This window comes from Penaeus vannamei, chromosome 11, assembly GCF_042767895.1.
Source record: "Penaeus vannamei isolate JL-2024 chromosome 11, ASM4276789v1, whole genome shotgun sequence".
Classification (NCBI taxonomy): domain Eukaryota; kingdom Metazoa; phylum Arthropoda; class Malacostraca; order Decapoda; family Penaeidae; genus Penaeus; species Penaeus vannamei.
Window position 1 is genome coordinate 31,822,829 of NC_091559.1, and position 12,939 is coordinate 31,835,767.

The 12,939-nt window shown below is 32.1% G+C and overlaps 2 protein-coding genes across 2 annotated transcripts in view; one reads left to right on the forward strand and one right to left on the reverse strand.

Moving 5' to 3' along the window:
- Positions 1 to 5,313: 5,313 nt before the first annotated feature.
- mtSSB (mitochondrial single stranded DNA-binding protein) lies at positions 5,314 to 10,056 on the reverse strand. Its single transcript, XM_027367355.2, has 4 exons — positions 9,919 to 10,056; positions 9,434 to 9,551; positions 8,959 to 9,078; positions 5,314 to 6,378 (listed from the first exon to the last, which is right to left on the reverse strand). Exons 1-4 carry the CDS (start codon positions 9,931 to 9,933, stop codon positions 6,149 to 6,151), a joined length of 483 nt encoding a protein of 160 aa, XP_027223156.1. The 5' UTR covers positions 9,934 to 10,056; the 3' UTR covers positions 5,314 to 6,148.
- A 1,105-nt stretch (positions 10,057 to 11,161) lies between these two features.
- LOC113815266 (transmembrane protein 230) overlaps positions 11,162 to 12,939 on the forward strand; it is an 8,969-nt gene continuing 7,191 nt past the window's right edge. The window contains exons 1-2 of the mRNA XM_070127228.1: positions 11,162 to 11,286; positions 11,425 to 11,450. The gene's annotated coding sequence lies outside the window, so the exon portion shown is untranslated. The remainder of the gene's footprint in view (positions 11,287 to 11,424; positions 11,451 to 12,939) is intronic.

Sequence of the window (12,939 nt, forward strand, 5' to 3'; positions counted from 1 at the left end):
ATTACTATTATTACCATTACTATTATCATTATTATTATCATTATCTTTATTGATATTATCACTAATGTCATTATCCTTATTATCACTATTATCATTATCTTTATCATTGTCATCGTTGTTATTATTATCAACATGATCATTATCATTATTGTCATCTTCATCCTCATTATTATCATTATCATTATAATAATAATCATTATGATTGGTATCATTATCATTGTTATTGTTATTCTCATTATTCCTTATAGCATCATCATCATTACTATTATTATCATTACCATTATCATTGTTATTATCATAATTTGTATATCGTTGTCATTATTATTATCCTTATTATCATTATTATTATCCTTATTATCATTATTATTAGTATCATTATTATCTTTATTATTAGTATCATTATCATTATTAGTAGTATCATTAATATCATTATTATTAGTATCATTATTATCATTATTATTAGTATCATCATTATCATTAGTATTAGTATCATTATTATCATTATTATTAGTATCATTATTATCATTATTATTATATATTTTTAAATTTTATTGTCATTATCATCATTATCATTATTATTATTATTATTAGTAGTAGTAGTAGTAGTAGTATCATTATCATTATCATTATCATTATCATTATTATTATTATTATTATTATTATTATTATTATTATTATTATTACTATTATTATTATTATTATTATTATTATTATTATTATTATTATTATTATTATTATCATCATCATTATTATCCTCATTATTATTGCCATAATTATTATCATCATCATTACTATCACTATTAGTGTTGTTATTATTATTGTTATTATTATCTTTATTATTACTATTATCATTATTATTATTATTATTGTTGTTATTGTTATTGTTATTGTTGTTGTTATTGTTATTGTTATTGTTATTGTTATTGTTATTGTTATTGTTATTGTTATTGTTATTGTTATTGTTATTGTTATTGTTATTGTTATTGTTATTGTTATTATTATTATTATTATTATCATCATCATCATCATCATCATCATCATCATCATCATCATCATCATCATCATCATCATCATCATCATCATCATCATCATCATCATCATCATCATTATTATTATCATCATTATCACTATTATTGTTGTTATAATCGTTATTATTATATTTTTATTACTATTATCATTATCATTATTATCATCATTACTATTGTTATTATTACCATTATCATTATAATTATCATCATCATTAATATTGTTTGTTTTGGTAAAAAAATACTACTGAATGCCATTGCCAGGTGTCGGCCGTCCTTTTAATAGCAAAGATTTAGACAGAAAAACTCTTTTCTCCACTGGAAGACATGGCGCTGCTGCCGAAAAAAAATGGATGCCGAAGAGAACCCAGAGGTGACGTTGATTTATTTCTCATACATTCAATAAGACTGAGAAAGGTGACGGCCGAGTGGATCAACTACCGCTGTGGTTTGGGCTGAACCATCGAAACGCATTGGACATGGTTTGTGAATCTTGGAAAACTTGTGAACGTTGAAAGTTGATGGGGGAAACACGAGCCATAGCATTGGCGGCTCAGTTTGTAAGTGAAGGATACAGCGCTATGTCACACAAATGGCGTAAAGCTTTTTAAGAATAAGTATTATAAAGTTTAGAATCGATAAGATCAGACGCGTTGCATGTGTGGAACAAAAGAGGGGAGATGGTAATGTATTTGTGGATGCCTTTGGATCTAATTGGAATCAAGCAAGTTGCTAGAATTCGACTCAAAGTATGGGATTTGGAAATGCTTTCTTATGCAAGATGTACGAAGACGTGATCGTATATAATGATAAAAATAATAATAAAATTATAATAAAGATAGATATTTTTTTACCTCGTAGATTTAAACATACTAGGCAGTTACAGAAAAGGTAGAAATAGAAATAAAGAAATGTTAAGATTACACCAGAGAACTGCAAACACTTTGGAATATGAACTAGTGCTCAGGATTCCGCTGAAGTCATATTGGAAGTTGAACAAGGACTAAAACTATGAAGTCTTGGAGATGTGTCTTGAAGCTGCTGTACCCAGTTCGGTGCTGAAGATAGAAAAATGTTTGAATTCCATTCACTGCTGAGTGGAGAAATTCAGCATCCTATCCAGCACAACACACCAGAGAACTGGGCAACTTTTAAATCCTCCCCCCTAAAAACAGAGAATCAGTAGATATCCCAGACAACGTATGAAAAAAGCCTAGACACTTCTTGAAGTTCTTTGAGATGTGCAAACAGGACACCACTAACCTAGCTGCACTTAAAGACCACAACAACACCCTTCTCACCACAACAGAACACAAATCACACCTACTCAACACAGTTTCACTGTCTTCACACAAGAAAACCCATTACACTGAATATGTCAGATAAGTTCACCCATTTTGACTCTTGACATTGGGGCAGACGGAATACAAAAACTACTGGCGTCACTGGACACTAAAAAAATGACTGGTTCCAACATAATCCATTACTTCATCCTAAAAACCTTGACCCCATCCTTGCCCCTATCTTCCAGACCATTTTTATGCACCCCCTCAGAGCATACATTTATCCAACTGGCTTTGTGCAGCCATCCCCCCTATTTTCAAGGCAGGTGAATGGACAGACCCATCAAATTATCACCCCCATCTCCCTCACCATCGTCACCTCCAAACTCTTCAAAGACATCAAACACAAAAACATAATGAAACATCTTGACAAAAAGAATGTACTATCTGATATGCAACACAGATTCCTACCCAAAAGATCATGCAAATCCTAGATCACTATTACTTAATACTACATTTGTAGACTCCTAGGAAGACATGACATTTGACAGCTGGATGCAATATGCAAATGCCTTTGACAAAAACTGACACAAAAACTAGTTTTATGGAATTACTGGTCAAACTTTTTAACAGGACCCAGTGCATTCTTCTTGACGGTACTGTATATAACCCTGCTCCTGTCTTTTCTGGTGTCCGCCAGGGAACCATCGTAGGCCCTCTCCTTTTCTTATTCTACATAAATAATCAACACTGGAGTATTGCACAGCAGTGTGGGACCCACACACACAAAGAAATATTATTAAGTTAGAAAAATTAACACCGCAGCAACCAGATTCATCATGACCAATTACCCTAAAACTGACATTACAACATGTATCAACTAAATATGAACATCCTCACAATATGCAGACAAGCAAACATATTAACAACTATGTTCAACATCACAAACAAATTGAAATAAATAAAAAATATTACACCACACAAAAAACTAACACGCGTAACCCTCACAACCAGAAATGTGTGACATATCACACAAGTACAGATTCCAACAAAGACACAGACTTTCCATGTACCATTTGTGACTAGATCAGACTCTCACAATTTATGATAAATGCAAACAAAACAGACCCCTTCCACCAACTTATACTAGCACACCTCAGAACATATACATAAAACACCAAGGTTTAGATACTGTCACCCTTTTTCCTCCTCCCAACAGCCAACTCCCGTGCGTGTGATATGTATAGTACTCTGAATCCTACTCTTGAATCCTGTTGAGAATGAGACATGTTATATGATCCAGTATCCATGACTACCTGGCTGGCAAAACTATGTTCATAGTATAGTCAAACTGTAAAGCCACAGATGTGGCCCATTAGCTCAAGGGGGTAGGGTTTATGTCTGGAAACACATGCTGGCCAGGAGTTGTTAAACTTTATGACTGTGGGTGTACATCATAGTCAGTAACAGATTAATGTATTATCCAAATAAAACATATTTCTAATAAACTCTGGATTGGTGTTTTGTTGAGCAATATCTCCAAAAACTTAACACAAATGCCCAATACTATTCCATGAGAAGGATAAGCAGAGAAACATTTGCATTCTCCCATACAAAACCAGTGGCACTTGAATTAATATTTTTCAGATGAGCATGACCTGCATTTTTACCAATTTCCATTGTCTCCTTTCACTGCTTCAGCTGAGCACAACTTCTTCCATGCAAAAGTAGCATGCCACATAACATAATATATTCTAAGTTATTTCAAGTGACATCCTTTATCCTATAATGCTGCTTGACAACTAGCCTGATGAGAGGAGTTTCCTTAAGGTAGGCAAAAAATCATTTTAGCCAGATCCATCATCATTAAAATAATATCTAGCTGGTGTATTACTAGTAACAGGTTGATAACTGAAAAAAATGGTTTTGCTTTTTCCACAGTAATTTTCTTTTTGTGATTTTGATTTGCAAGTCTATAAATTCCTAATTGCAGCCTAGTTTTTTTTTATTTTCATTCCTTTTATTTTATCTAAATTGTTAGCAATTCTGTCGTTTTTTGTGCATGCTAATTAATGTTTATTTATTGAAAATTTTATCCCACTTCAACATCTAAGGTTCTTAGCAGCATATACAAAAGTATAGCAATAGTGGTGAGGCTTGGAGGCAAAGCACATAGATAAGGAAAGGTCATACAGAATTATGAAGTATTGTGACAAAAAGGTTACAAATGGTTTTCCAATTAGGACAAAATATGTTATGTCAAAGGTTGTTAAGTGCTTTAGGTTAGTATAGTAGTAAAAATGGTAAAGAGGAAATAGCAAACAGAGTATGACGGCCATTCAAGACTGACACAAAACCAGCCTTTCATCCATTCAGCATAGCTCTCACACTTTAGGATGTGGACAGAAGAAGGGGATTAAGAGAAGGAAAAGGAAAGGTGGAGAAGAAAAGGCCATGCAAAATTAGTTGAGGCAAGGGCTGAGGTCCAAGGCAGGGGTGATTCCCCATACTGGGCCTCAGTCTATTTTCTAAGCCCCCCACAACAGCAGGGTGCATGGACTTAGGGGGCACTAATTGATAAACAGGGAATTTTTAGTGTTTATAAAACTGAACACTAACCACCACTAATCAGTTGAAATCTCCATTATTTCATTTCTTTGGCCACTGCGACCTCTGGCATATTGTTTTGTTTAGAGATCTGCAGTATTGTGAAAGGTCTGTCATATGGCCCCTCTTTAGACTATATTTCTTTTCATCTGTAACAATTTCCAATACCTTAAGACTATTTGGGTAATTACATATGGTGAAATATACATTTTCAAAATATTGTTTTAGCATATTAGTTTGCAGAAAGCTTAAATGTGATTACCATGTTTCTACAGTAAACAACCATATTATTCATGTAAATTCCATGGTAAATCCTCAAAGTATATTTCAATGTCCAATCAAAAAATTATACATTCATTTTCTGATTTTCCAATCTGAATTGCAAGTCAAAGATTTAAATCATTATCTAAAGTTTATTCAAACAACTGTAATACAAAAGACATCTGTATAGCATTAACAACCAAAATTTCTTGGCTATTAATTGAGCACACATGCTGATAACATACTATGCCAACTTTAAATATCAGTTATATTCAGTAACACTAGCTTCTATTCTATATATCAATAAGTGCATAATATATACATAATTTTAAACAAGGCACTCCAGTTTGTTGTGCCTTTTTTCAAATGGGTAATTTGTTTGACTCACATTAGCTCATAAGAAAAAAAAAATACATATTTCAGTTTTGCCTTTACTATTCAATCTTCTATTTGACTGTAAATTTAAATAGAAACAACATTTTTTCAGAAATAAAAACATTAAGAAAGTCACTTTATGATATTCTATCTCAAGATGACAGACAGAGAGAAATCTTGATTCTCATAATAATCAGTTACACCTAGATAGTTTAAAACATGAATAGATGTAATTGTTTAAACAATTACAGATATTTACAGTACACTGCTTTTCTTGCATCTCTTATGTTTTGAAATATAATCCTAACTTTTAAGCGCAAAAGAAAATACTTGATAAGGTAGATATGACAAATGTGATTTTGATTTTACTATCAGCTTTTTCTCTAAATAGATCATTACATCTTTGGTTTCATTTCTTTAACATCCTTTCTTGATAAAGAAGCTGACACAAACACGTAAAATTTATTATCTAAAAAGCTGCCAAAGGATTCACATTAGTATTGTAGATCTGTTTTCAAGAACAAAACAACTGATTAAAAAATTATTCCACATCATACGTCATTGTATCTAATATTTTCTTTCTAACTGTTACAAATACTAATAGATCCCTGTATTACCCTCCCCCTTATTAAAGAAAACAACATCATCAGCAACAATTGTCGCTGACTTCATAACGATAGAATTATTTTCTGGGTCTCTTCGCTCCAGGTAACCAAGCCGCCCTTGAACCAACACTCTCTGGCCTTTGGTCAGGTAGCGGTAAACTGTCTCACGAAGGTATGGCTTGAAAACTGCAATACGGTGCCAGTCAGTTTGCTGAATGAGGTCTGGGAACAGATAATAGGAAATAAGTAATGAATAAAATAAACTGATGCTAAATAAAAACTTATAAAAGCTGAAAACGGTTACAATAAAGGAGAAACAGTTAAAGAAAGTAATACAAGTATCTTTTTTTCTCTTCTCTCTGAGTAAGGAGAAGTACTTCCTACATTTCCTTTATTTCTAGAAAGTTGATGACTCATCCCAAAATGCATTGCTGTAATGTTTTCTCTTTCTCTGTTCACAATAAGGTAATAACATGTGCAAGAAATAACAGGAAATACAATAGCTAATCTATTTTATATAAATGGCCCTTCGACAATAGATATCGCACTTTCTGATGAGGCTAGACTAACTGAAATCCATCCTTGGTGGGGTACCAAAAAAGGATAACCTGCCCAAAACGCTACAAATTAACGTCCAGACTTTCAATAATTCTGCATAACTTGGTAAAAAAGGAACCATTATCAAATGTTGCCTCAATTCCCCCACCAATTTCAGCGATGCCACAAAGAAACTGGGTATTTATAAACCAGCCACAGCACATGTATTGGTATGCCAGGGAGATGCTAGAGGGTAGTGACAGGGAAGACGGAGGACCCCAGAAGAAGCATACACTCAGACTAAATTATACCAAATACACACAAGACACGGCTTTCAAGAAGCAGATCACATGCTATCCAAAAAACCTCCCATAAGGTATGTTGCAATTTAACCCAATGCCAATAGGAAAATGTGAGAACCCTGTAGTACTGTGAAATGTATTTGCACATAGATGGCTCCATAAGTATTCTGCCAGCTAGGAGTCAATTAGTAGTCTACGAGACCTCACCTGTTTTTACCCTTCCTTGAGTTTTCTTTTTTTGGGGGGAGTACTGCAATTTATATCAATATTATTATTACTATCTGATTTGACATAATATATAATCATGTTTTCCCTTTTTAACCCCTTTGACTCAATGGACAACATCCAAAACTTTACTACTAGATTCTGGGCCATAAATGTGGTTTTGCTAAAATCTCAAAAGTAGATATGAGTAAAGGTGATTTCTCCAACTTAAACAGCCAACTACTTAGGGTTAAACCATCATTTAACATACACAGTATGGTACAAAAAATACAAATTACAAATTCTTCCTAGACATAATGCACCTTTCAGCTGCTGTGCTGGCTCTGCTGGCAGATGGAAGCTTGATATGTAATGGTAAGTGAAAAACAAATGAAAAAATGAAATCGCAATGCAAAATAAAATGTTTGTAGTGTCCAGAGTGAATTTCTAACTGTAATAAATCTTAGAAAAGGATATTTATACATGTTCACACTGTATGTTTTTGAGAACTAATAATAACATATCCAATAAATATGGTATCAAAGGGCACTTACTTTGGATAATTCTAACAAAGTGTCTTCATTCTATGAGTATATAAGATACAAAAGAGTTAAGTATTTATGTAAACAACTTGTACTTGTAATTCACTGAGGTTACCTCAACTGTATAATAAAAGTGAAAACGTCACTATTTATTTTTAAATGCAGCAAACTGAAATTATATATATGGAAGCTAGTCATAAAATGGATCATCATAATAAATCAGAGATTGCATAAGGTGCTTTTCCATACCAGTACTAATAATGTAACCAGAATTCATTATCTAAATCAAACACTAATAGAGAAGTTCATGTCACAAAGTTGTCACAAAGGGGTACTTTGTGGTTCTCGTACAAGTATTCTTTGCAATAAATGTTAAAATGGTTATGTAGGAGAATGAATATCTACACAGCACAAAAGATGTATTTGACCAGTTTCCATTCTGATGATCTTATTGAGACTGGTCAAATACATCTCTTGCATAGTGAAGATATTTATTCTCATTCATACTTTTATCTATATTTGCAGTTTTATCTTTATAAGAAAATAAACTTCAACCCACAAAAGTAAATGCTCACATTTCCGTTATTTCACAATTTGGAACCACAGATTATCAAGCTAAAAAGTGCTAAGTTCTTATCGAAATGTTTATTTTTTATGATAGTACCACATGTACTAGAATGTCTTAAGCAGTCTTCTATAATTTTACATTCATGGTGAAATTATTTTTAGGCATTATATCAGTTTTAATTATGAGTCTATATTGTGGTGAATTTCAATATGCTAAAGCAATGTTCCTAAAGCAGTAGTGAAGTTAATAAATACTCTGTTACTCATTCCTAAAATTAAACAAAGGCAAGATTTCAGGTTTGTTTTGCAGAAGAGTCAGCACAGAAAAAAAAAAATTTTGGAGGTGCCTGAGTGTGTACCATAAGAGTTAACTCTTTCACCATAATTTCCCTTAAAAAAAAAATATTATGATTCACAATGCATGCAGAGGGAGTTAATGGTCCAACATCTCAGAAGGACACAGGATTGACCAATTTTCAGAACAGATGAAGCTAAAACTCTGTTATATTTTCTTGGACAAATTATAAAAAAGATCATTAATTCTAGACTGTGGATAAAAATAAACAGACATCAAAGAAAAGGACTGTTATGAATGGAAAATTTTCAAGTTAATCTCTAAAGGACTTCTTCACAAAACAAGAAAACTTTACCTTCTCCCTTGCGGTAGTTGGTGTGTGTGGCTATGGAAAAAGTGACAACTGGGTGTTGTTCCGTGCCCCGTTTCTCTGGATCTGCCCCAACTCTACCTAGAAGCATCACTTGGTTTATTGCTGCAAAGAAGGAAGTGTATTTTATTAACTGATATACAAATAAAATCTATCTATAAATTTTTAGTTCACTAAACAATTGAAATAAACAGTTATCAATTAATGTTAGACGTTCTTCTTGATTAAACAGACTGATTACCGAAAAAGGGCAAAGGAAAGAAAAAGAAAAAGCATTATCATAGGAGAAAAGATTAATTACATGAAGAAACACACATAAATATCACACAACAATTATGTTGAATCCTAAAATAAATTATAACATAATCCTCACAAAGAGTGACAGACAAATATTCAAATTAAATATATTTCTACGATTTCAATTCTTTAACAACCAATTCTTTACAAGATAATCACATACTTTTTTCCAGCCTTTCAACTTTCTGTGTCTGCATGTCATTTTCAAACAAGTTGGCGGTGGCTGTGTGTAGTGGCCGAGCTTTCATGCCAGGAAGCCCATACTTACAGGCAATTGCTACCTGAAAATATGAAACAGTTTATTTCTGGTACCAATAACAGGTCCCCATGAATTACAGAACGCTACGAACCAGGGTTATCAAACATAAACACGTGCAACTTGAATACATATTGAATACAAAACGATATCAAAGTATATTTTGTTAGATCTAAAATAAATAAAAAAAAACTATGTAATACGAGACAGAATAAGCTATATACAAAGTAGTAATATAACATAATAACAAAAGCAGGAGACTGTTAAACAACGTAAAATAACAATTCTTAACGATAAACACATGGCGACAGTAATCTTTTACACTTATACACTTATCAGTTTCTCTACTATTGATCAAAGAACTTAAAAAACAAAGAAATTAGTGAACTAACCGCATTCTTCAGCATCTTGGAAGATCTCAACAGCGATCGGCGGTATGGTTTGTGAACGCGGGATTGTTTGGCTTCACGTGCGATGTAAACAAACGGACGAGGCTAAAACGCGACATTTTTACCGAATTAATATTAGTAATTCTATTAGCACCCATTTCATTTCATTAAGTTAGTTTGATAATACTAATGATGAGGATAATACTAAAATAAATATCGATACTATTACTAATTGGACTACTACTACTACAACTATTACTAGTAGTAGTAGTGGTAGTAATAGTAGTCTACTACTACTTCTACTACTACTACTACCACTACTACTTCTACTATTACTATTACTACAACTACTATTACTATTACTATTACTACTACTACTATTACCACTACTACTGCTGCTATTACTGTTACTACTGCTACTCTTACTATTACTACTACTACTACTACTACTACTACTACTATTACTACTGCTACTATTAGTACTACTATTACTACTACTACTACTACTCTACTACAAATGCTAAGAATAAGAAAAGGAATGAGAAGAATAGATAGAATAAGATTATATATATATATATATATATATATATATATATATATATATATATATATATATGTGTGTGTGTGTGTGTGTGTGTGTGTATATATGAAAATCATAATGATAGGAATAAGAATATCAATAATAACGATGATAAAATAATAATAATGATATTAGTAATAACAATAACGATAATGATATTACGATAATAGACAATAATAATAATAACGATAATGATGATAATAAAAATGGTGCTGATACTCAAAACAGTTGTCATGATAATCACATTAATGTTGTTGATATTATTATTAAAAACAATGATAATGGTAATGATAATAGGAATAATGATAATGTTAATAATAACAACAACAACAACAATGATAATAATAATGATAATAAGAACAATAATAGTGATAATAATAATAATGATAACAATTATGATAACGATAATAATGATAATAACAATAACAACAGTAAAACAATAGTAATGATAATAATTATAATAACTATTACAAGTAATGATAATACTGATCATAATGATAATAACAATGATGTTGAAAAGCTATCATTTATTATTATTGTTATCATCATGATTCTTTCAAATGTTATATTATTAGTAATAATAGAAATAGTTCCAGTATTTGAATTACTTTCACTATCATCATCTTATCTATCATTACCATAATTGTGAATGATAAGATATGATTCTCTTTGGCAATAGAGAAAGAAATGTTATATAGTGATAAAGAACCTTTTCTCTCGAACACAATACGGAATTAAAATCGAGTTGTGTCACCGTGAGTGGGCGGATCGATAAACAAAACTTCCGTTCGGTGAGTTTTATGGAGAATGTATTGTATTTTTCTCGATTTATTACGCGAATTTATTGAATATTGTAAGTGGTTGGATATTTGTGAGACGATTTAGGTTTATTATTATGTATTTTGATTGGAATTTCTCTTTTGTTCCAGCGGGTAGTAGTGCGGTCAAAGTTGAGGTAAGTTTACCTTGATTGTTTATGTATGTACGGGCTTGTTTTTTGTGTTTACTCATCAATATCGTATTTTATACTGCATTATTTGATTGATAGATGTGTATGTGTGTGCTTTTTTTAGGTAAAAAGTTGTAGGAACAGTTACGATCAACAAGTGAGTCGAATATTTAAAGTTCAAGAGGTCATATCTCAATAGTTGGTTCTTACATAGGCCTATTTGGGTAATTTTTCACCCAGAAAAGAAAAACTGAGCTGATGTATATCAGAGACATTCATGAAAAAAGCATTGGGTTTGGTACCGAGGAATTCCAAACAAACTATTGTATGCATTTGTGGTGGTTTTAGTCAGGGCCCAGTTGGAAAATGTTTTTCATGGTCGCGTCACAGTGAGCAATGGTAATGTATGGGCTTTGGCTGAAGAGCAAAGGACATTTATGGTGCGAGCAACAGCAAAAGTTTTTCCCTTTTGATAACAATGTTATGAAGTACTTAATTATGAAATGATTGTTATTTATGTATGTTTTTAGATATGGATGGGCTTTGTTTTGTTTTGTTGTGTTAGTTATGTTGGAATTCAAATATTTGCATGAAAGAAAATTGGATGCGAGCAAAAATTATCATAGCTGTGACCTAAGATCAGCGTCACTGCAAGCATTTGCATGTTTTCCAACCTGGGTGTTGGCTTGTAGTCCTGGGGCAGAGGGGTGTCTGTGTGCAAAAAAGGGCTCTGAAGTTAACTTTCATTTTTGGTTAGGGGACCATATGACTCACTATAACAGCAAGGTTATCCATTCTGAAACATGGCACTAAGAAAATTGCCATGATGTATGAAATCAACGACGTCAAAAAGACCAATAAATTTGGGGGTAGGGGAAACTAAATTTGAACTAGCTCAGCAAGTTGGGCATATTTTCCAACTTAACAACTCTTAAAGTGAAGCTATTAGGTACAGCTGTAAGATGAAATCATTGAATATCTGATTGGTTAGATATCGAGGTCGTCAGAGGTCAAACTATGACGTCATAAGGGGTATGTCCAAATTATCGGACTCTGGAGACTAAATATGAAATTTCAAACTGAAGGAATAAATATATATTAGTTTTAATCAGTGTTTCTGAAAGAGTACAAAATTATTATTATATATTTTTTTCTATAATCAACTCATCAATAACTCATACTAACCCCTTAGGGGACATTAGAAGTTAAAGAACTTTTAAAATAAAAAGAACTTTAAACAAAATCCCAAGAATCATTAAGGGATTTTCCATTGGTCTGCAATAATGTCTCCTTTTCCTAGTTTGCTTTGCTTTTAGTATTATTCAAAAATTCATTGAAAGAATAATCCCAATGGACTCTGTAAGCACCTATTTGTTACTTTTATTTCTTTTTATGATTTATATCTGCTGATCTAGGTAAATCAATGTTTTCTGTCATGGTGGCTAGAATGTACACTTGTACTGTTCATACATACTACATAGTTTGTGTAATCAGC